The sequence below is a fragment of the Hermetia illucens genome, chromosome 3 (genome assembly GCF_905115235.1).
Source record: "Hermetia illucens chromosome 3, iHerIll2.2.curated.20191125, whole genome shotgun sequence".
Lineage (NCBI taxonomy): Eukaryota > Metazoa > Arthropoda > Insecta > Diptera > Stratiomyidae > Hermetia > Hermetia illucens.
The window spans coordinates 69607001-69631195 of NC_051851.1; the positions used below are offsets into that span (position 1 = coordinate 69607001).

Below are 24195 nucleotides of genomic sequence, written 5' to 3' on the forward strand. Positions count from 1 at the left end.
AAATTACCTTAGTCAACTGGCAGTAAAGAAAAGTATACTTGCCTCCACGAGCGTTTCTAAAGGTTTCTATCCGTAAATGGATAATTTGGTTCCCATTCATCCCTTGGTAGGCTATAGCGGGTTAATCGCTCGTATATGCCATCATTGACAGTTCGCTAAAATGCTTCCTCTAGAGCTCCCAAGAATTCTTGCACTTATACTCCTCCCAGGGCTCGCCATCTTAGGATAATGAAATACACTGCATGGTGTAGCCAGCAATGGAGTCCTTTCTTAATGTGTTGGTTACCAATTGTTATTTCCGCGTGTTTAGCAATGTGTCCACTTTATGTTCATCGTTGGAATTTTAATCACGCCAGGATGCCCCCAATATACGTCGAAGGTATGTATTGAGGAATGTTTGGAGCTTTTGAGTAACAATTATGGTGACCTTCCATGCTCTACTTTTAAAGAACAGCACAGAAAGAACATTTGTACATAATAATCTCAACTTGATCTTGGCTTTGAAATTATTGCATTTCCACATATTGGACAAAGCAAGAAGGGTAGATCCAGGGTTGTTAATGGATCAGGCGACATTAGCTCCAATTCGATGATGATACGATGAGAGAGCAACCATAATTAGAGTAGCTGAGGTGCTTGAGAAAAGATGTCATGGTCCATTGAAGTCCCCTTCCCCTCCGAGGATAACACCGACAACAAGAAGACATAATGTTGGTGACGAGATACAACATTGGCGGATTTTTGAAGGCATCAAAATAATTGCTTTTTACAGAATCTTTTGCTTCCATGGCCAGTGCAATAATGAATTCCCCTTTGTTAAGGTACATATTACGCTAAACTTGCCGGGATTTCGCACGGTATCGGAGCTTCATCGCGGTTACTGCTAAACAGTTAAACTTGGGTGGTCCCTGCTCCTCTGAGAACCGGTGAACCTAACACGCATGTGAAAACGGATCATGATCCCTTCTGAAGCTGATGTCACTCTGGATTTTCGATAAAATCTGGAAAACAACCCGCAAATCTACAGCTGCTGGCAATGTGGCCAATCAGGTTTAATTTGATTGGTTGATTTGATTTGATCCTTATCCCAAGCTCCGTGCTCAAATAATGCGCCACCAATGACGAGGCGGTAGAGACGGCAGAAATCTATTGAAATTTCAGTATTATAGTCAACGTCGCCAAGACCGTGTTTTCCGATTAAATGACTGAGCGCGTTGTTGTCAAAGTGCAGCAATCACGTAGACTACATCTAGTCTCTCCTCTAAATCGGAAATCTCCATTGGTTCATAGTACTGCACTGTTGAAATATTCTTTACTCTGGAACTTAGGCTCGCAGTAAATATAATAATAATAATCGTTGGTGCAACAATTCATATTGGATCAGGGCCTTGAAGTGTGTTAGAGCACTTCATTCAAGACCGTTACGTTACACTACAGTGTAGCCTGTAGGAGGCAATGTGGTCAGCATTGTGCGCGCTCTAGATTATTACCCTGATCTGACTCAGGTACTCATTCACAGATGAGTTGAATGGTATTCAACATTCAATCGCGGGTAACTAATCCCTCTGCCACCAGTGAGATTTGAACCGCGATCTTCCGCTACGATAGCCCAGCGCTCTAACTACTTGAACCGTCTGAACACAGTCGCAGTCAATATGCTGTCCGAAACTGGGTTCAAAGTGAGAGCACTCCTTACGGTTGGTTGCCCTTAGTATTAACCCAACACCAGATTCGCTCCTACTTTCGCCAATCATTTGGGGATGCAATAAAAGAGCGGTGCAAGAGGAAGAAAAGGAATGGTCTCTGGAACCCCACCAGGTCAAAAACGAGCTCGTGATATAATAGCCATAGATCGCTACCGGTAAGTCCGTCCTAATCTGAGTCACGGATAACGTTTCCATAGCAATTGAAAATTCTGAAACTGCATACTCATAGATTTCTACCCCTTTTAGTCGCTTTTTACGTACTTTGAGTCAATGTCTTATCCCCATATTACAAGGCAGTCACTATCTCAGCGCACTGAAGATGGAATAAGTTAACAACGAATTCTATTGAACGCGTTAGATTTTTTCTATGTGTTACACGATATTCAAACTGTACTGATTCGTCTCTTCTCACAAGGGCTTGGTACTTTCCAAAGTAAATTGGGGTTTGTGGTTGGCGGCGAGCTTTTGCCCTTGATTGATAATTGCTAACACACCACAACCCTCCCCTCGTGATGCATAATTCTTCAACTTCTGACTTCCACCAGAGATTCGAGCATACATGCAGGAAGTCGTTTTCTTGAAATGTAGCCATGTGGGATAACAGATGAAAGTTCTGGATTGTGAAGTAAAGCGTAATTTTGATAGAAGCTACCCAACAACAAATCCGAAAAATAATCATATGACATCTAGTTCTCCAAAACAACACTGAACTAAAACTAGAAATGAAAGCAGAAAAAGAAAAATAACTTAAAATGGTTATCAAAGTTATTGTAACAATATGTGAAAGCCCCCTCCGTTTAGAGCTCTGAAAGATTAGCTTACGAGGAAGTAATCAATGAAAGCGGAGAATCATTTCTATTATAAATAATGACTTTGACTCTGAAGAAAATGTAGAAAGTTTACACAAAACATCTTGTTAACTTGCTTGCTTATTTTGTCATTTAAAGTACAATTCCATAAAGATTTCAAAACAGACCAGTTTTTTTGAATAAGTCAACTCTTCGATTCTTTCCATTGCAAAATTCATGTTATCCAGAACATGCAAATGTCGAACATTCCTAAAATATACAATGTACATATATTAACGATTTGAAGTATCTACCATTCTTCTTTAAATCTTCCTTTGCACATGATTCCCACTTCAAACCTAAGACTGTCTTGTCTTGTCTATAGAAGATTGCGGACTTCGAGCAGTCAGAACACCAGGGCGGATATTAGAAGAAGACCACAAGGACGATAAGTTCGAAGTACGATGCAACCATTTTCTATTCGATTTCTGCGCTCCTGCTCGAGAATGCACGACGGCTTCCTAGATAGACAATGTTAGCTTAAATTTAAACCCGTAAAGTGGGTGGGGTCGGACGATTTTCTATTTGCCACAATTTTTACACAGTCTGGGGCAGATTTTGTTATGATTATAAATTTACGGCTAATAACCTGCCATCCACCGGCCTTATCACTACTCCTATCGACGGAACCTTTTCCCCAGTTCCGCTGCTCCGTTTTTCGATTTCATCGCACCGTGCACTCGTTACCCTTCCTGACCAAGTCCGTACTTAACTCCCCACCATCAGCTGTGTTTTGGAAACAAAGAGCTAAAAATGCATTTAAAATATTCAGTATCATAAGGCATATGTGAAAACAACAACAAAAAAGTCAATGATCATTTTTGAAATATTAGAAAATATATTGCAACGTATGACATTTCCTATCAAATAACAGATGATTTTAGAGACACTCCCTATTCACGTTGCATCGATTGGTCAAACTTTCGAGTCTTCCTTGATGCGTTTGGACATTATTTGGGCTTGGCGTGGCAGCAGGATAGAAGCAACTACCCTTCCAATTACAGCACTCCTCCTTCTTTCATTCTCTGCCAAAAGTTTATCCACATGCATAGCAATACCCAAAAGACATTCACTAAACATTCAATTAGCGAAACTACGGTACACCGTCGCTCACATGTCTAACGAGCAGGCCAACCATGAAATGTTGTATATTGGCTTTATTTATTCCCCCTCAATTTTAAACAAGGATAAGCCGAACATATAAGCAGCGACCAAAATTAAAGCAAACAACAGCTCCAAACGTAGATAGATGTAAAAGAAATTGTAGCCCATAATGCTCTTGCCCACTTACACGCCGTATCATATTACATTTTGCTTTAAACAAGCCATCGTTTCGCTAGATACAGAAATTACGTTCAGTATAAGCTCCCGGGAATCATCTTTTATTCCTTCACAACTTAGAGCATCCGAGCGTGAAAAGGCCTTCGCTTCCTCATTTTAATTATATTCTGTTAGGAATGTGCCAGGCTAATAGATTTCGCGCGAAAGAAAAATCCGGCTCTGTTTAATTAATTCTTTTAATAAGTAGGAAACTTTTTGCTCCCTATCGTTTGATTGACACCTCAAAAAAGTAGGGATTTAATTAAATTCACAACATGAGCACACGTACATTTAGCATATGATCATTTTATAGCCGAGACTGCTTGCCTGTGACCAATTTAATGTATCCTGGCGACTCTTGTTACTGCGAGCAGGGCTCGTTTGCACCCTCACTCCCGACGCCTTGCCATACAAACTCCGTCTTTTCTCTCTGTAAATCCGACATGGTATCATGTAGGGATGGAAAATAAACAACAACAGAATTTAATATTTTCATAATATCATTTTTCCTCTGATATTGCTATTTGAAAAAATCTCTTCCATTTTCGTCATATCTCATTCTTGCTGTTCAGTTACATTGCTCGGAGTAACGTTCGTTCCGCTGTGTCGTTCCATTCAACAAGATACAAATTTAGAATGCTTTCAGACAACTTAGCCCCTCGCAGACTATCTATTATCCAATTCCCGATTTACTGCTATACTTGCCCCCACTCCGGGCGTCGTAGAAACCTCAATACTTTTTCTTCTCTGTATTTCCGCTTCTTCCAAATTTTCATACGGAGGACGCGCGATATTGTTTTTTATTTTAATGAAAGGAAAATTGAGGGAAGAAAATTAATGAAATGAAAACAAGGAAAGATTATTAAATTTTATTGTGAGACTGCGAATTTTCTTACGCTCAGCACTCTTCGGTAACGTACAGATGACGGAATTCAGAATCGTGGGGACTATTGCCAATGGTGTGGCTCGAAGCTCTTGCATGCTCCACCAGGCGAATGTACCCACAAGAGGAGCCTGAAACGCGGAACAGAGGAATATCTCGCCAAGTTTGGATATACGAATTTGTGTTTTCCTTGAAGGGCTAAAAATAAACTTCAACGGGAATCCTTGTTTCAACCGAAAGAAGCACTGCAAAGAGCATTCTCAAATCGATCCAATGGTAGAGACAGAACTGTATTTATTACGATGAATCTAAAGAAAATTAATAAGCAAACAAGCGAAGCCCCTGGCTCCCGCTTCGAAGCAAGTTGGTTTCGTTTTTCCTTGATTAATGGATAATGATTGGTACAAGATGCACGAAAAGGGCAAGCAGGAGCAAGATAAGGAACATCCTGACAATACTGTTTTCCATTTCTTTTGCTTCGGCAATATTGCAAGCAATCCTAACTTATTATTATCACCGGAAATTTATTGTGCTTCACTGATCTGGAAACGGTAAGCAATCGTTATTACGAATCCAGATATTGAATTTTCTGCTTCTGTTCCAGTTCGACTTGATTACAGGAAAAGCTAAAAAAATGGAGTAACAAGTCAAGATGGATTCTGGCGAAGTGATGCTTGTGCAGGCAATCTCTCAGGGTCGGTGTAATTTGTAAGGATCCTGTTTGCGGAGTGCAGTTAAGGTAAATCATTCTGGCAGTTGTACATATTAAATTTATGCAAACTGGGTGAGAACGCAGCTGGGGTTGGTTGTTCTGCACTTCTTCGGGGAAAAATCTGAAAATGAAATAGCAAAGGATAGTCTTTGGAAGCACCCACACCACCTGTTAGTTTAGAGAAGGATGAAATAAAAGTTTCGACGGAGAAAATTAATACATAACAGCAATTTGCTCGTCCAAAGTACACAAGGCACCTTCGATTAAATTATAGTTGCGTTTTATTTGGTATCTAATATAAAAACGATATATGATAACAAAAATTTCAGCGACAACCCGGCAACGTAAATGGAATAACGATTTGCTCATTTTCTCATTGAACATTTGCTCCTTATACAGAAATGGAGCTGCCAAGCAACCGCTACCTCGCCCCAATATAGCACAAATATAACAGCGTTGCAGAAGAGCGTTGGACAGGGACCTGTTTCTTAGCGAAGAGTCTCTACACCATAGATTATAGTGGTCATTCAGTAAACCATATGCGCGGACTAGGTTTTATAGTCAGCCAAAAAAATAAAACCTGTTGTTATCGGCTTTGAAAAAATAAGCGAACGGCTACGCATCCTGCGCTTGCGAGGCAAATTTATAAATATAAGCCTCATTAACGTTCACGAGTGGAGGCTGCAGAGTCGGAGAAGAATACCTTCTATGAGGCAGTAGAACAAACCCTCGAAGCCTGTCCCAAGTATGATATCAAAATCATACTCGGGGATTTTAACAGTCAAGTAGGGGCGGAGTCAGTATTCAGATGATACGTTGGCTCCCATAGCTTACAGAAAAATACACTTTATAATGGAATGCGGATTATTCGGTTAGCAGTGTCACACGAAACGATTGTTGGAAGTACCTGGTTTGTGCGGAAAACGGTCCACAAAGAGAGACCACTTTCAGACGACACCACTTTCAACCAAATTGGCCACGTCTTGATCGAACGCCACAACCTTTCAGCCTTGATGAATGCTAGAACACACTGTCCGAGCTCGAAAACCAACACCACCTAGAGTCCCCTCTAATAATCAGGTGAGAGTTAACAATGAAGCCATCCACAACACATCCACATACAGCATTCGCAACACCTATAAGGGGGAAATGGGTCCCGCAATAACCAATCAACCAATAGCTATTCCAGTACAACTGTAAAATATCGCACTAGTGTGACGGTGTCTCGAAGACAAATTATCGCAAATAATGAGTTTTCATTCCGGGTGCACGTTGCGTACTCGGCATCGGCTGCGCTACGCAGCTAAGAGTATCGTGCTACTATTTTTGAACTGGCGCCCCGAGCGCTACTTCCAGCGCCTTCCGACGATATTCTGGCCTACGTCAGAGGCAAACCCAACTTAACTTAGCTCCTCTTTAAAGTAACATACCTTCATGACTTCGAAACTATCTCCCAATCCTCCTTTTGGCCGCCAGGGGTCTTCATCAAGCCTTATCAAGAGATTAACCATCGAGAAAATGCCCGGCTCGCCCGCCAACTTTGAACAATTTGCATTAGTTAAGACTTTATTTACCAAAATGTAAAGGATCTAAGCACCAAACTGTCGTTATCTGTCTTTGCGTTAAAACATCACGCGTTCCACCAAGATTACTCTGTAACCCGTTGTCACAGAAACTGCGCTGGGCTTGACAAGTCAATCGGCGAAAGTGCCTTGACAGCTGTTCAGGTCTCAGTGCCGAAAGCTTGTTTTCCTCCTCCTACTGCACCTACGATTCTGTCACCGTACGAGTCAATCCGCCAAACATACGAATATTATATCCTCTATATATTTTTCCTGCCTCGGCACCGTCTCTGCATGAAGATTTCTTCGACAGAATATCAGCAAGCCTAACCGTTTTATTCCTCTCTTTTCTTTTCTTCCTCTGCGGTGAATTTAACCTTCCTATTGACTTACTTTCGGCCTTCCCTCCCTCCTCAATAATTCCCCCCAGCTTTCCCCTCCTTTGTTTACTTTCAGAGACACGTATGCCACCTTTCAATTTAACCTACCCAGGAAACACTTAAATCGCACTCTTGATTTTCATCTTGCTATGCGTTGCCTTTCCCAATCTCTCCATGCCCCATCTCCTTTTTCAAATACTCACTGCAAGGAAAAAGTTCCTGTCTTCTGAGACCTATACTAATTTCCTTTTTTTTTCAAAACTATACTCACTGAAGCCAGAAAACCTCAAGTCAACTCCCGCACTTCTACCCAACTATCTCCTCCTTTCATCAAATTTTCTGGCATTTCTCGTAACCCCCCAACTATCACTGGTACGGAAATACCTCAAGTCATCTCCGGCACTTCTGCCCAACTGTCTCCTCCTTTCATCAAATTTTCTGGCGTTTCCCCTAACGCCCCCAACTATCTTGGGATTTACTATCCCGCTACTTTTATTCACCCTATTTTCCTTCTCCTTCATCCTCTTTCCTCCCATTAGTGAACGCAGCATGCCCCGTACCTTCTATCTTATTTACGACAAGAGCCCTTGCAGAGAACCATTTTTCTAACCTGTGGAAAGAGGCCCTAATCATCTCCATTCACAAACTAGGCGATTACGCTATTGCTGAAAATTATCGTCTTATTTTGCCCAACTTATAGTGAAAGAAGAACAAGGCTTTGTTAAGCGTATGGCCACCGCCTCCAACCTAGTCGACTTCACTAACTTTCAGACCAAATGTTAAATTAAGTACATACTTTCTATACTATTCTAAAGCCTTCGATTCTGTAAATCGCAAGATATTACTGCTCAAGCGCCCCACCCTCAGTATTGCATATCAGTTGTTTCATGGCATGCCTCCTTTCCAATGGATCCCGCGCGTCTCATTTGATGGCTGCATATCCTCCTCTGCTTCTCGGGCGTCTTGCAGCGCTCAATTATTACCTTTATTTTTTATCAATGATATCTTTACTTGTCGCTGTTTGGTCTACGAGGATGACTTCATGCTGCTTTCCGCTATATCGTCGACGAGGGGAGACTGTGTCCTTTAATCAAACCTATACACTCTGGTTCCCTGGTACTCTGTTCACGTTCAAGCGCTTAACGTTAGAGAGTGCCACTCTATGTACTACTCGCCCAAATTCGCACCCCTTTCCTATTCCTACTATCTTGCCGGATATTCCCAATCATATTGGAACTACATTCAAGACCTCGGAGTCACTGTCGACAATTAGCTCCGCTTTGTACCTCGAACGCACCAATCGGGGTGCTAAGTTGTCTGTCTTTCTACATCACTCCACCTCGGATTTTGATTCCATCCAACCTTCCGTAACTTTCTTCAACTTCCTCGTGAGAGAAATCCTCGCGTACTGCTCAGTGATCTAGTCACCCTTCCGTAGCTGTGATTATCTCTTACCCCTGAAAAAGTGCAACGTAAATTAACCCGTTCCCTCTTCTTTAAGAAAAACGATTCTCGTGTGGACTACCAGTTTCACTTCTGCTTTCTGAACCTTCTCCTCCTGCAACAGTGTAGAACCTATTTGGATTTACGCACATTTTTCAAACTTCAAACTTCCCTCGGGTCTGATGGACTGTTTCGCCATAATCTACCCTGCTGCGTCTTATAATACACGTGTCCTGCGCGAAGCTGGAAATCTATTTCCATTACCTGATTCTAAGACTTTGTCAAAGGTATAACGCACAACAGCTTGGTCCCTTAAACTTCTTTCCATTGAGTAGTTTTTAGCATTGGTTAAGGTTATTACTTTCTCCTCCTTCTGAGTAATAAGTCACCGGAGTTTACTCTCTTTAATAATAATAATAATCTTTGGCGCAACAATCCATGTTGGATCAGGGCCTTGAAGTGTGTTAGAGCACTTCATTCAAGACCGTAACGGTACACTAGGAGGCAATGTGGTCAGCATTGCGCTCGCCCGAGATTATTACCCTAATTTGACTCAGGTACTCATTCACAGCTGAGTCGACTGGTATCCGACGTCAAATCATGATACAAATTCCACTGCCACCAGTGAAATTTGAACCGCGACCTTCCGTACGACAGCCTTTATTGTTCATTAATAAATAAAAACATAAATAAATTCGCTGCTTTCAACCTAATTTGGCCCTTCAAAACGCGACTAATTTTCGATCCGTTTTTCTTCATTACGAAAATGTCAGAACCAGTGTGGCCAGTTTTCGCCCTAAATTGCACACTAATCTCGACAAGTACATGCCGGTTTCTGCCAATCGGGGTTTCCTCACCTTGGACCCGACGGGGCTTCCAAAATGTGAAGGATTGTCTTGGGAAAAACGAAAAATTGCTGATCAAAAGTTCAGGATTGCAGTGCAAAAGGGGTGCCTCTATATAGCCAGTATACGCCAGTATACAGTATACAGTATATATAGGGACTGGCCTCATGACGGTTACCAGTTTAGGGAAATAGAGTGAAGGAGCAATTCCACATTGCATTGTGCGGGATATTTCGGGGTTTCAGGTAAAAATAGGCGTTTCGAGCACGGCAGTGTCAGCAATGATTGGTAACCTACAAATTGTTTTTCAAATCTGTATTTATCAAAAATTGCCATAAATCAGTTTAGACAATTTAATGACAAATATAATCGACTGTGTTCCTATTAATTTTCATTTAAGTGTGTTGCAAGATACATTAAAGATTGAAAATGAATAAAAAAGTTGTTTGCACGATTACACATCTAACAAGAAATCGTTTCAAAATATTTTCCTCTGAAATCGTCAATGTCTGTTTCCAATTAGGTGCACGGGATGTTTTTTGTTCTCATGTCCACCCACATAACCGCTTCCTTATTTTTAGGATGATTTCATCTTGTTATTGAACAATATCATCGGTTCCTCCATTTTCTCCATTTCATGCCTTTTTGTTTCTTTTTGTTCATTGCAGGTTTGTAGTAAAGTTTTTGGAAATGCCTCAGCGCTGGCCAAACACAAACTAACACACAGCGACGAGAGGAAATATGTGTGTGCAATGTGTTCGAAAGCATTTAAAAGACAGGACCATCTGTAAGTATCTTTTGAGATGTTCATAGTTTGAGTCGAGAGGAATATACTACTTATGACCATGTAGTTTTGATGGAGCATAGTTCATGCATAAACAGTCTTTTTTGTCGTGTTCAAAAAACTTTCTTGAGCGTGACCCGCATAATAAATCGGTGAATTGAGCAAAAAATCAAAGGACGAAATTACCTCCTTCTGCTGAATAAAAAAAAGTTTCGTGAAGCTTATCGCTAACTAGGTCAGAGCATCCTAAAAAATTCAAGCATTTTTGGCATGAACTCTGCTCCTCAGTCATTCTCCTCGACTCGCTCTGATATTCCACCACGTTAATTGCATTACAACCGGCGAACAAACAATCCACAGAAATGGTCACATGCTGACACATCGTAATAAGAAACCGTACGAATGTAAAGCAGAGGGTTGCGGAAAATCATACTGTGATGCAAGATCATTAAGGCGACATACGGAAAACCACCACAGCTCCTCGGCAATGACACCAACAACACCCAATCAATCAATGTCGCCATCAACCGGACCACCAACTGGGCTCAGTTTATCACCGGCAACCGCAAGTGGTAAGAAAATTGAAGATGAAAATGATTTTCTCCTTGGTCTAGCACACCAACGAGGTGATACGAGTATGTAGTTCTAGGCGAATGTGGAAGAAGATATTTTCAAGTTGTAGGTTAATGTATCACGCATTAATTTTAGATATGTTTTCCTTGACAAGGCAGTCTATTTTCGCAGTTTCAATTATTTTTTCATTACTGGTTGCAAGAAAGTTTCCATAGTTTATACTTTACAAAATTTCAGTTGAATCGAATCATTAAGCGCATGATAGTAACCTTCCAGTTCTTCGCTGAAATAAAATAAGCAAAGGGAAATTATTTGATAAACAAGGGAGCAAAAGCGCTCGGTCTCCAAGTCTTTCAAAATGTCAATTATTATTTGATTACTACATAGAATCCTTTCTAATTGCTGACTGCTTGAAGACACTGCTCGCAATTTTCTCGTCTCAGGGACATCATTTTCAATAACCCCTTTGACTTGAGAATGATTCATCGTCAGAATATAATAAGCCATTTCGATCTGAAATCGAAAAAAATTACTAAAAGGAACAGATCGGGAGATTGAATAGCGGCACATTTTTGGACTAATGCTATAGAAAAACCACTCAAAAACAAGCCCGGGACTGATTTTCAGCTGTCATTTCAAGACCTTCAGTTGCTGCAGTTACAATTTAAAAGAATATGAGGAACTCTTCTTTTAAATGGAGTATCTTTCTCACGAACCCATTCTGAAACACTACCCAACCGAAAAATCTGAAAAGAATCGAGAGGCTGCCACTATCTGGTGCCTAGACTCCGAAATACCCTACACACCGATATCTAATCAAATAAAATGAATAACAGTATATTACTATAATTTTCAGTAATTGACTACAGAACCCCCTTAAGTACATCCTAGAACCAGGAAATTTTACGGCAATGTAGGCGGCATTTTGCTTAACGAATCGGCGAAGGAAATGGAGAGATTTTGTCGTGTGTGAATTTGCGAGGTTGTAAATGTGCAAGACAATATTAGCGGCAAATTCAGCTTAAAATAGTTGTTGCATCACCGTTGGATGACTTGGTGGAATAGAGACAACGGTAATGCGAATGAAAGGAAACTAGTTTTCTTTTACGGGTTCCGGTCAATCAAACCAGGATTTCCAGAAATTAAATGAATAGGAGACGCCAAAAATTATCTTTTAAATACTGGCAATTGCTTAGAAATTGATATTAAGCAATATTACAATGTTTGTTCCTTTTTAGACTGGTATGACAAAATGCATGGGGTAAAACGCAAGCTATTTGAGCGGCGCAAAAGGCCTACTTCATTGCGACAGTATGAAAAATTGGCGAACACAGGTTTGTCTACACGACGATAATGCAATTACCATCAAGGATTGGTCCGCTCGTCATAGTCATCGTGTTCAAGCGCTCGGGGACTTTATTGTAATACAAATTAGATGAAGTGCTGCTCACTTAGGACTAGAAGCACTCCAAGACGTAAAATTTATTGCAGAAATTTACATCGCCTGGCATATATTTTTGACTGAGTTCTGGACAGGGAGCAGCATTGTTACAATACAAAAAAAGAGAGGGAGTTAAGCGGAATATTCAAATTACTGCCAGATCCGATCGCTGTGCCATACCATGATCATTTTTAAAGGCAGTCTTGACAAAAGTACTTTGAACATTATTCAAATTGCAGTGAACCAAGCCAAGAACATCGGAACTAGTGACGGAATAAACGCTACGCGATTATTCATTGAGAAACACCGTGAGAAGCATTGCCTTTCTTATATTGCATTGGACCTAGAGAAGGCGTTTAACCGTGTGCCACACGAAATCATCTGGTATGCTCTATGGCAATTCTTAGTAACAGAAGAATTCGTTCTCTGGGTTAAATTGCTTTACCACGGTCCGAAAAGTAAAGTTCAAAGTGTAGCGGACATATCAAAACGGTTTCGTGTCTAGATCGGTGTTTATCAAGAAAGCGCTCTCTCCCCTCTCTTCTCAGTTCTTGGTTTGGATACTGTCACACGGGACATCCAACATCCAGTGCCGTATACACTGCTTTATGAAGATGATGTTTCCCCCTTCTAACAGCAAAGATGATCTCCAGCGACTTTTAAAAAGGTGGAACGGCGACCTCATGCAACTTGATCTGAGACTGAATCTGAATAAAGCAGAATTTATGACGACCGATTCCAATGAAACAGGTACCATCACTGTTAGTGGTAGTAACCCGGAACGATTTAAATATTTCGGATCATTGCCATCTGCCAATGGTGAACTTCGTTATAAAACTGCTTCAGGTATTAGCGCAACCTAGAGGAAATGGCGTTCCACAACGAAGCTCTTAAGTTCACAATTTGCGGAAGTGCTCTATTACTCTCTATGATTCGGAGTGTTGGCCGTCTGTAGAAGCCTTGTGGTAATGGAGACAAAAATATTAAGTTGGACTAGTGGTGTAATATGCGACATCCGGAATGACGATATCCACTCTCAATATGGGGTTGCACCAGTTGTAGAAAAATTGCTGGAGAGCTGTCTTTGTTGTACGGATATGTAATTCGCACCGAAGAGGACGCATTTGCTATGTCAAAGCTGATGAAAAACAACGGAAAATCTGCCCGAAAGGAGGTTGGCTTGATAACCTAGCTGATGAATTGGGAGTCCCTAGACTAAATCATGCATATGAGCGAGCGAAATAACATTAACAATCAGGATGAGCTAATCCCGCTTCGGAAGGCTGAAGAAAAAGAAAAACAGTAATCTGCAGCGTTGTTATTAAAAAAATGGCAATTTTTCCTTTTGATTTTTCTCTTGTACTGTATTGACTCTGTATAAGAGTAAGAAATAGTGCGATTTGAATTGCTTGCATTAAGAGAAGATGTTAGAAAGTATCACGAAGAAGACGTATTGTACGATATCTCCGTTGAATCAGGGAAAATAAAAGGAAAATCAACGGAGAGAATTGACTGAAACTACAGGTTATTCCTTTCGTGTATGCTGTGAGCGGAAGTGAACAGTATTGACACATGATGATATCTCATTTAGGTGTGATACATGCCGTTTGTGTCTATATAAGGTGGGCAGTTGCGACGTTCATAGGCTCTCCTTCATAACTGAAGATTTAGCAGATTCACTTCTCCCGTGACGAAAAGTAATTGAAAAAGACGTCAGTAAGAAGGTAGCGGAAACAATATGCATAATGGCAGTGCTGATAATTTTCGACCTCTTGCTGTATCACTTGTTCAACGTCTCTAACAACACAGGCAGGATGCCTTGGTCACTCTCGACCCGCTCCTATGATCTTTTTGTTCGGTTGTCTGAATGGCGCACATAACTCCTTCCGTCTCAGCGAAAAGCTCCTCAACACGCAGCCATCAGTTCGACATATAAAGACCGATAAACGGCAGTCAGATATAATGCACGTGTTTGCCGTGCACTGCCTTCGACTTCCATTAATCGATCCGCTCCTGGTCCGATTCGACTCCACTTAGAGGATTGAAAGATGGATCTTTTAAGTTAAGTGGAGTGAACCTTGAAGTGCCTTGCCTGCTTCCTGCATATGCCAGTGCAGGGATGGCGAATACATTCAGTGCACTTATCTCATTCTTCCCCGATAGATGCGAGTTTAGCACTAGCTTTATGCCTCCTAGAAATTCCAAAAGAATGGCTTGGACTTGGAGGTTACCAATGCTATACCAAGCATGTGACTCGTGATAACCCTTGCGTATGGCGGATGGGTTCTGGGTTGTTGCTACCCTCAGTGGATGAATGCAGAATGCACTGACAGACTGGTATACCACCTTCTGTAATTGTCAACAAAAATTTAGTTTGGGATTCATGCGGTACAGGTTCGATAGGTATGCGGTATGCTATTAAAACCCTTGGCGTAGTCAATATAGCAACTGACGAAATTTTTCTGGCCTCTATTTGCCTGTCCTACGACCAATGAGTCGATAATGAGTTGGTCTTTGCAAACCTTTCATTCGACTCGGCAGGCCTTCTGCTCCTCGAACAGATTGCTTTTGACCTAGAGGTGCGCATTGACCCTTGCTCTAATAACGAACATTATGAATTTGTAGTGGGTTTGTAAGCAACAAATTTATCTTGTATCTACGAGTTCCTACATCACATCCTTTTGAGCGATAAGATAGGTAATTTCCGCCTTGAGGAAGGGTGGAACTTACGGTCGACTAATGTGTTGATTTATGCAATGTGCCAACCGACCGTATATGTTGTTAAATATTTTGTATCAGAAATTCTGCATCTGATCCGGACCAAGGCTTGAAAGGTGGCTTCAGCGGTAATCCTTCAAAATTCTCCACAATAATTTTTTGCTTCTGTTACCGAAAGCTGTCTGGGCGCTCTGTTGGGGTTCGTTGAGTGATCTGACAAAACTGCACTGCCTTTTGAATGCATCTGAAGTGACTTTCGCCACATCGCCACAACCGACAACAGAAAGTTTCCTCTTCGATCTGGTCAGAATTTCAACTGTGAGTGTCCCACTGGAGATGGCATAGTTCCACTAAAAGGTGTGCACTTTATTCTTTGAGTCAACCTAGCAATGTCCTGCCTTAATAAGTGGCGCCGACACTCCAGGCTAATTTTCGACGGTGGATCTATTGGTCATTCAAACTAATAACATGAAAGTCTTCTGACGGTGCTTTCAAAAGGCAACTTTAAAAAAAAATCCAACGCGTTTTTCATAAAATGGCTTTTTCCTATTAGCGAGAATTCGAACTTAAAAAGTGATAATGGGATGTAATTTGGAGGAATGGTTTTCTATAAAACTACCAAGGATTAGGAATTGGGGTCATACCGTTTTTTCAAGCATGCTTTTGGCATAATTAGTGAAAAAAATGGTATAAACGGAGTTTCTTTTCTCAGCAGTTCCAAAAATTTTGATTATTTTCTCCCGCATTGAGGTTAATATTCTTACAAAGTACGTTAATAATTCAGATTACTATTGGATGCTACACGTCCCCCAGTTGGAGAACTCTAGTTTCAACCTTCAGCGGAACAATGCCGCCTAACTTTGTTATTTTTAACTTAAGTGATTTCAAAAGTTGTTCGGCCTACGACTAATATAATGTCTAAATTTAATTGCATTCTAATTAATTTTTCCTGCTAGAAAAATACGTGAAAATAAGCCTCCTAATCTGGTTTTGTCACCGTTTCGGGTTTGACGAACTTGATTGGTGAAATTGGAATAGTTCAGTTTGGCTCGATACTTGGGAGTACGATAGATTGGCTTTAAGGGAGACGATTGATGGATTGGCTGCGGCATCGAAGCTTTGGTCAAGCGTGAGGAGGGTGTAGTGGCGAATTTTGCGAAAATGTTTTGCAAGGACGTTTCACTACAGCTGGTAGCTTTGTCAAGTCATGGGGTTACGGATTTCCGTGTATGTGTTTGGGTCTAACTCCATACATGACAGGTGTTAAGGAAGATGGCTGGTATATGGGGTAAGGATTTCTCTGTGGATTGAAGTATCAAAATCGTCAATTTTGTTATTCACCGAGGAGTGCTGCGGAGAGTACCTATTTCTAAATAGTCTCCAACGTAGAGTTTTTTTTAAGGTTTTGTGTAAACACAAAACCTTATTAAAATCGGTTTACCGTCTGTCTGTCTGTCTGTCTGTCTGTCTGTCTGTCTGTCCGTCTGTCTGTCTGTCTGTCTGTCTGTCTGTCTGTCTGTCCGTCACACGCATTTTTCTCGGAAACGGTTACAGCGATTGACACCAAATTTGGTAGAAAGGTGGGAACTGTGAACGCTCACACATGCAGTGAGTTGCATCCTCTTACGTCGAATTTAAGGGGGGGTCCCCATACATGTAAAAGGGGGGTGTAATTTTTTTTTTCATCAAATGTAGTCATGTGGGGTATCAAATTAAAGGTCTCGGTTAGTACTTTTCGAAGCCGGTCTTAGTTTTGACATTTGTTGGAAAGGTGGGGAGTGCGGGGGGTTGAAAGTGACCATTCCTTTACGGGGGCCATTCTCAGAAACTACCCAACCGAAAAATCTAAAAAAAATCAGGAGGCTGCCACTGTATGGTGCCTGGGCTCCAAAATACCTTCCACACTGATATTTGCACAAATAAAGTTAATAATAGTATATAACTATAATTTTTAGTAATTCGCTGCAAAACCCCCCTTAAGTTCATGCTAAGACCACGAAATTTCGCAACAATATAGGGTGTAACATAGAGCATGATATTACCAAGTTTGGTGGAAATCGCACTATTGCTAACAAAGTTATAATACGTCAAAGTCGTCGCTTCTTTGCAAATTCAAGGCTATAAATGTCAATATCATCCGAAAATGGATATTCTCACATAATATTGTATATGCATATATTACGTGCTACGTACTAAGAAATGCACAAAACCTTTCGTACCTGAAGCGTCCAGCTTCCGGTTTCCCGACTTGTTTATAGGATATATCCTGAAGAATGTCATCCAGTAGGCAAATGCGTTTTGATTACTGAGTGCGCGTGCTGGCTTCAGTGAATGGATGAGCTGTGCTATCAATGGTCTCACTCGATTCGATGTGTTTCGGGAAAAGTATGATTTGTGAAAGTCGGGATCTAAAGGGTCGGTTAATGAGTCGCCAATTGGTATCCCTGTAGTCAGGCACCATCGGGGGTGGTGGGGGATGGCACCGTCAGGGAGGAGGATGATAGTCTCATGGTCACTGATTCTGGGGAATGTTTCTACCAATGGGAAAGTATTTGAGTTTGCAGCACCAGTGCCAGGCTGAAACGGTAAATGTTACAAGCAGCAAAACTTGTTGTCAACCAGCGGTGTAGCAAGCGGCCATTGTTAGTGGCATGAGGCATAATTGGAATTTAAGCCGCTTCCTAAAATTAGGGATCATGATGTGAGAGGTGGGCTCAGTTGATCCGCGTGGAAGGAACTCATGGCGGAGTTGTCATTCGGTAGTGGATAGGAAGAGTTGTGTGGTAAGAAATTTATCGGAGACTTGAATTGCGGTGCTTCTGGCGGGAGATGTGGACGCTTTGTTTGAATAGTGTCTACCGGTTCGTAAAAAGTTTAAGTTTGGAAATGTGGGCCTACGGCGGTAGTGCAGCTTGTTGTGACGTTTTACAGGTTGTATTCACCAAGAAACAATTGAAATCGTATTTACGAACCTGACTGACTAAGGAGTTTAGGTTCAGTTCAATGAGGTCATTTTATCATCGTATTAAACATTACTATTATATGCTGAGATTGTTCGCCCAGCTTATTTAGATCTGGGATGATTTGCTTGGACAATGCTGGATTAGCTAGTGTAGTTGGATTGCCGCCACGAAGTGCATTGGCCAGGGATATGGATGGGGAGAGTGAAGAAGGGCATTGAAATTACTCGCGGGTTGTTGATTCTATGATGAAGAAACCTGTTTTTGAGCGTTTGCTATCGCCATAACTTGACCAAAGTTAGGGCACTTGTAGTCGTTGCTTGCGGTCGCTTGCCCCGCAATTCATGTATTTGGGACTTTCGTTCGGCATCACTAGCTCCATGTCTGCCAGTTCGGAGCCACATGACCGACCCACTGGTGGTTTTCCCACTGTACAATTTTTTTATTCATGATTCGCTCAAAGCGGATTAGAGTGCGGTTTATTGCCTTTCGCCCTCTTACCTTGCCTTCATTGTGACGACAACTTTAATGGACAGCACGTGGAGATGTCTTGGGTCTTGAACTCCTCAGCGATCTACTGCGACGAGTAAATGTAGTCAAGGCCACGAATTATTGACGAGTTTGTTCTCTCGAACGGAAACGTATAAGTGAAGGATTTCACCTGATTCTTCCTGGGAAGGTTCTGTAGCAGAGTAGTTTGACTATTAGAGCTTCTTGATTTTTTAATCAGGAATAACCGAGTTGAAGATCATGGTTTGGTTGGATGCGAAATTTTCTGCGGGTCGTACAACCATGAAAAGAGGAATTTTAGCACTTATCTACCTGCTGCCTGCTGTTGCTTGGATATCATTGGCTGATGTCTCATTAGTGTAGCAGAGGCGACAGGCATGGTGTCCATCTTCGACGAATGCTGCTTAACTACCGAACGTTGTGGTTGCCATGTGATGACGGTGGAACGGCTCGACCCCCGGTATATTCCTGTATCATCCTATACCCACTGTTCTTCCGGCATAAGGTTTTAGAATGGACAAAACTATTGTTCCTAATAAAAAGAAGATCTTAAACCTGTTGGTTATTTCACTGTTCTCAAGAAGTAAGAGAAAACTTAAGCTTCCATTCATATAGCTGCAGTTTACTGGAGAACTGAAGCCAGCTTGCATCGAACTAATTCCATCACCTAATGAAACTGTAAATAGTGAAACACATCCCACTCTTGCAAATAACCTGAGCGCCTTCTTTGATCAACTAGAAATTTTGGTCATACTTATCTGCGACTTGTTTGAGTGTTTAATGCAACTCCGGAAGTTATGAAAGTTTTAACGACGAGCGAACTCCATAGAACACATCGGATCTAAATAGTGTTATGATTGTATTATTCCAAGCGATAGTAAGCATTCCATCTACCTTGATTTCCTAACATCCTCTGCTGAAATCATACATATAGACATGTAATCACAATTTATTAATCCTCTCAAATCGTATGCTTACATGTTGGGAAAGCAATCAGCAAGTACTCTTTATGTTACATCCACATTGCAAGAAATAGATCAATTTAGCTAAAATTTAATGTTCTACTCAATACTCACAAGCTTTGCATAATTACCAAACATCTCCAGACATTACGACTCTCCTAGCTCCTCCGATAATTAAGCTCAACTAAATTTCAAACATATTTGAGCCAACTGAACTGTGAAAACCATATGTCCATATATCGTAGAAGTGTTTATCTAGGTACATTGGCAGAATATTTGTTTAGCTAGGGCGCATGTTGGACGCTGAACAATGGAATTAATTATCTCCAATATAATGTACAGTAATACGGACGAAGTATTCGATAGAATCGAGTATTATCAACAAATACGACTCCTGCTATTTCTAGACCATTATTCCAAACGATTCTGATAGCGTACCCAACCTTCCTGGCATGCTTTCCTAATAGGAAGTACCAAACAATTGTGCGTTCTCTGGGAGTAGAATTCGTCTTTGCTTCTTACATTCCATGAGCTTTTCAAACATGTGGTCAAACAAATAATACGATTATTGATAAAATTCGAAATTCCCAATTTTCAGAACAAGCTTAATCAAATGTATTTCTCTGTTTTAAAAGGCGATGCAAGTTCACCTCACGGGGCAACTTGTGTACAGTACAGTATCAGCAGTAGCGGAGGCGGTAATGCCAGTAGCGACTTCAACAATTCAAAGCCATCGTCACCTAGTTCACCGGCGGGGAGTGGAAATGGCACCGGTAATGAGGGGCTCACTCGACAACAATTGGATCTCATTAGTCAAATTATGCAACAGACCAAACAAGCCAGTACTCAAGTAACAATTTCGGCAAATCACAACAATGGAATGAAGAGCTACCATCAAGCCAGACCACGAACGTGGAACATGCAGGTGAGTTGTATTTAACTATTTATAACCGTCCAATTAATGGCAAAATGAATCGATGGGGACGTAAAGTGAATTTACTCCTTGGGGATCACTATAGAATGGGCTTTACATAGTATTCGAATATTTGTATTCCGAAATTGAATACGTAAATGCCATAAGTTGAGGGCGGGAAGTGGTGAAGGAGGAGATATCAATAACAAAATTCCAGCATATTTAACCACAATCAATTGTGTTATCAACGGATTATCCAAAACGTCAAAGTTTCCTTTCAAACGTTGAATAATCTAGTGAGTCTCTTTTCACCGTCTGAATCCTGACTCGACTAGATTTTCGGGTTGAATTAACACATGGTCGGCTGTTGTAAGCTTTCTGCTTGCACAGAATTGAGAAATATCATCATACGTAAACCAAAAATATAATAGCTCTGGTCTGCATAGACAGTTCTACTTAATGATTATAGACACTAATGTGTCAAATGCAGCTTCAAGTATTATAGGATACATAGGTAGGTATAAGTTCCGAAGGGCTCAATAAGCGCCGAGGAGTGCCTATTTAATGCCACAAACTCCTACCATGGTGACTGCTAGTTTATCGTTGGAGTGAATCCATAGCGGTAACAGTCTCGCCTCCTACAACCAGAAATTTCTATAAAGTCCCCAAAGAATTGTTTGGTTCGAAGCGTCTTACCATAGGGTCAAAGCTCTTACTGTACAATACAACGATCTTGTCAGTCCTCATTTATTCTCCGGAGACTTGGGTTCTTAGCAAGAAAAATTGCGATTTCTTACATTTGAGGAACTATGAAGTGACTTTCTTTCTACGAAGCAACGGGGGGAGAGAAGAACTGCGGAATATTTTTCTTGGTATTTTCAGCTCTGTTTTGGTCAAATTTATGCCGAGTGCGCATCTTACAACCCACAGGTACATCTCACATGTCGCTTCGCATAATTTAGCTAATAATGGAGGAGAATAGCTTCCACATTAATGTCACCAAGTAATCGGCATATAACACCTCCTTCGTACCTATCCACATCCGAAGATTTTAATGTACCACTATCAACAAGAGCTTTAGGAGATAACGGCACTTTGGGCTTTAGCTCTCTAATAGCTCAGGGGGTAGTTACCTCTAAGATATGATTGAATTACATTGGTCCTTAAAAGCACTCCGTAAATCCTGTTCCGGCATAAACCTGATGGCTTTGGTACTCTACTCGTTGAATGCTCCCTCAATATCTAAGCACGCAGTCAAGATATATTGCTTGTAGTGTAGCACCCGCGGTAATTATCACGTGAAAAGCATTTTTTTAGATTTGCCTTTGAGGTAGGCATGCTAAGATTTTGGGACTGGAAACCTCTTTTTTTATTTTCATCATATACTGAAAGCGGAAAAGTTTTTCCGGCCTTATCTCCATGAGTGCCAATCCACTTTCGGTATGAAAACCATTCGCTTGCGTCTCCAGATGTACGGCGCATATTCCAATGACTGAAAGTTCTCAAACGACAGGGGCTTTGAATTCAGTCCATCTGTAGTCTGTCGATGGTGCATTAACGGCAACTTTAGCTTTGATAGCATGATAAAACTTCCTCCAGTCCTGCTGCACTGCTCTAAAAGAGTAGCAGTCTCTACGTTGTTATTGAGATGGAACAGTTTCAATCTCTGATATGAGAAGGATTAATGATGAAACTCTCTCGGGGTCTTTGTCCTGGAAGTCCAGTTGTCAGTTGAAGTCATAAAGTGATATCAAGAACCTACGAGTACTTGCGTTACTCTTTGCCATCCCCGTCAGGCCACTGACTTTCATCTTCGCAAATCTTGGCCCGCTTTTCATGGAGCGAAACACTTTGGCTTTTGCATTTTTGACTCCGAATTCCATTCCCAAGTCCTTTTTCAAACACTCTATTTATGCAGAGTAGGAAGGGCAGGCTTCTCGTCTAGGTTCTTTTTGTTTGATTACTACCCAGCCTCCCATGGAGATTCCAATGTATGAAATAACCTTAAGCTTGAAGTTCTTCCAACGACGCACAAATTTCGATGTAGGGGATACAACCCCCCCTGGAAACGTAGCAACTTTTCTCTCTCCTCTGTTCGCCTTGCCATGAAATTTGTTGTGTTTGGAGGCGGCAAATTATTATATGCCTTAAGAATCACTGTTTAGTTAACAAGGTAATTATTGTTTGGCTCGTTAACAGTGAAAGTTTCCCTATTCTTGACAATTTTGTTAAGAATATGGATGACCTTTTGATGCTTCCGGCGGACCCTCCATGGCCATGGAGCAACTACTTGCAGTTGCACGAGAGTGGCTTTCAGGTTGTAAATCACTTGGAGGTCCCTGTTTTTTCTTTTCCTTTATCGTCCATAAAGCCTTTCCCATGTGGTTTTCGACCTTGACTGTGAGTCCAATTGGCACCCTTTATAGTACCGAACAAACGGACGCCGAGTTATTCCTTCGGTTTATTCGCAGTTAGGTTCGCTTCACATAAAAAACCACCAGTAGGGCAACAGATCTTTCTTGGATAAACATATTACCAGCCAGGCCTTGACCAATTAGACATCCTTAAATTGAAGCGTAATTGAAGGAGAATGTCTTCAAGAATTGCTCCCTAAAGGAGGATCTTCACTACTTAAATTCAATGCAATGACAACCCTGGTCTTAGGACTTTTCAAAACCTTTGCTAATTAACCTTCCCACCGACGAAAAGATTGATGCAAATGAAGGTAAATGAAAAAAGATTTTAAGGTACATGCCTATTTGTGAAGAAAATAGAAGGCAGAGAAAAGAAATCCGGCCATGAAAAACTGTCTCGTATAATTTCTGATATTAATCCGTTACAGCCATTTGAAAAACCACCTGAACAGATATAAGCAGTCGAACCGGAAGCGAACTGTCGGAAACGCCAACTTCCATAAATCCATATCGCTTCCCGTGCTCCGAAGACCCTGAGTAGGGTTCTGTTTGGTTTATTATTGGCAGCAACCTTTCGGACACTGGAATTAATACTAGTCATCTAATATATCCTTAAGGGTTAATGTCGAATGTCTAGAGACCAAAATGTCGTCCACAATATTTGCCGTATTCGCAATCATTTCTGTGCATTATACATATGTATATGCCCCGAATGTTGCTACACGCGAGCATATTATCACGGAATTCTCGCACCTAATATTAAGTCTGCAAGATTCTGAGACGACAGAAATCAAACAAGAAACCGTCCAGACGAATGGATTATCTCACCATCACCATATGTTCGTGACGAACACAGATTAGTGTTAACAAACGTTTGTTATTGGATTCCTTCCAATCATAAGCAGAGACAAATTTAACTCCTCAAGTGTATTTCATACCATTTCTGAGAACTATTATTAAAAGTGTCATTTCAAATAATAATTAAGGAGCTACTAAACCTTAATATGAATCTAATAAAAACCGATATTGTTTAAGGAAAAAGGAAGATAGCATTTTGCTTTTTTTATACAGGCTCCCACTTAGATCCAAGGTTTCAAGTCTTCTAGGAAACCCGCTTCTTTATAATTTGTGGCTAAGAGGCAATTATCAATTTTTTTTAGAAAAATCGAACCTTTACTGATTTGGCGAAGGTAGGACTCTTCAAAAGAGACTGGCGTATAT

At 41.0% G+C, this 24195-nt stretch overlaps 1 protein-coding gene across 2 annotated transcripts in view; it reads left to right on the forward strand.

The window, feature by feature from the left end:
• Nucleotides 1-24195, forward strand: part of LOC119652950 (serine-rich adhesin for platelets) — a 321668-nt gene that overhangs the window by 222089 nt on the left and 75384 nt on the right. For both annotated transcript variants that reach the window (XM_038057342.1, XM_038057343.1), the window contains exons 5-7: nucleotides 10368-10486; nucleotides 10844-11055; nucleotides 20283-20572. In XM_038057342.1, coding sequence (XP_037913270.1) covers nucleotides 10368-10486; nucleotides 10844-11055; nucleotides 20283-20572 — 621 coding nt within the window. The remainder of the gene's footprint in view (nucleotides 1-10367; nucleotides 10487-10843; nucleotides 11056-20282; nucleotides 20573-24195) is intronic.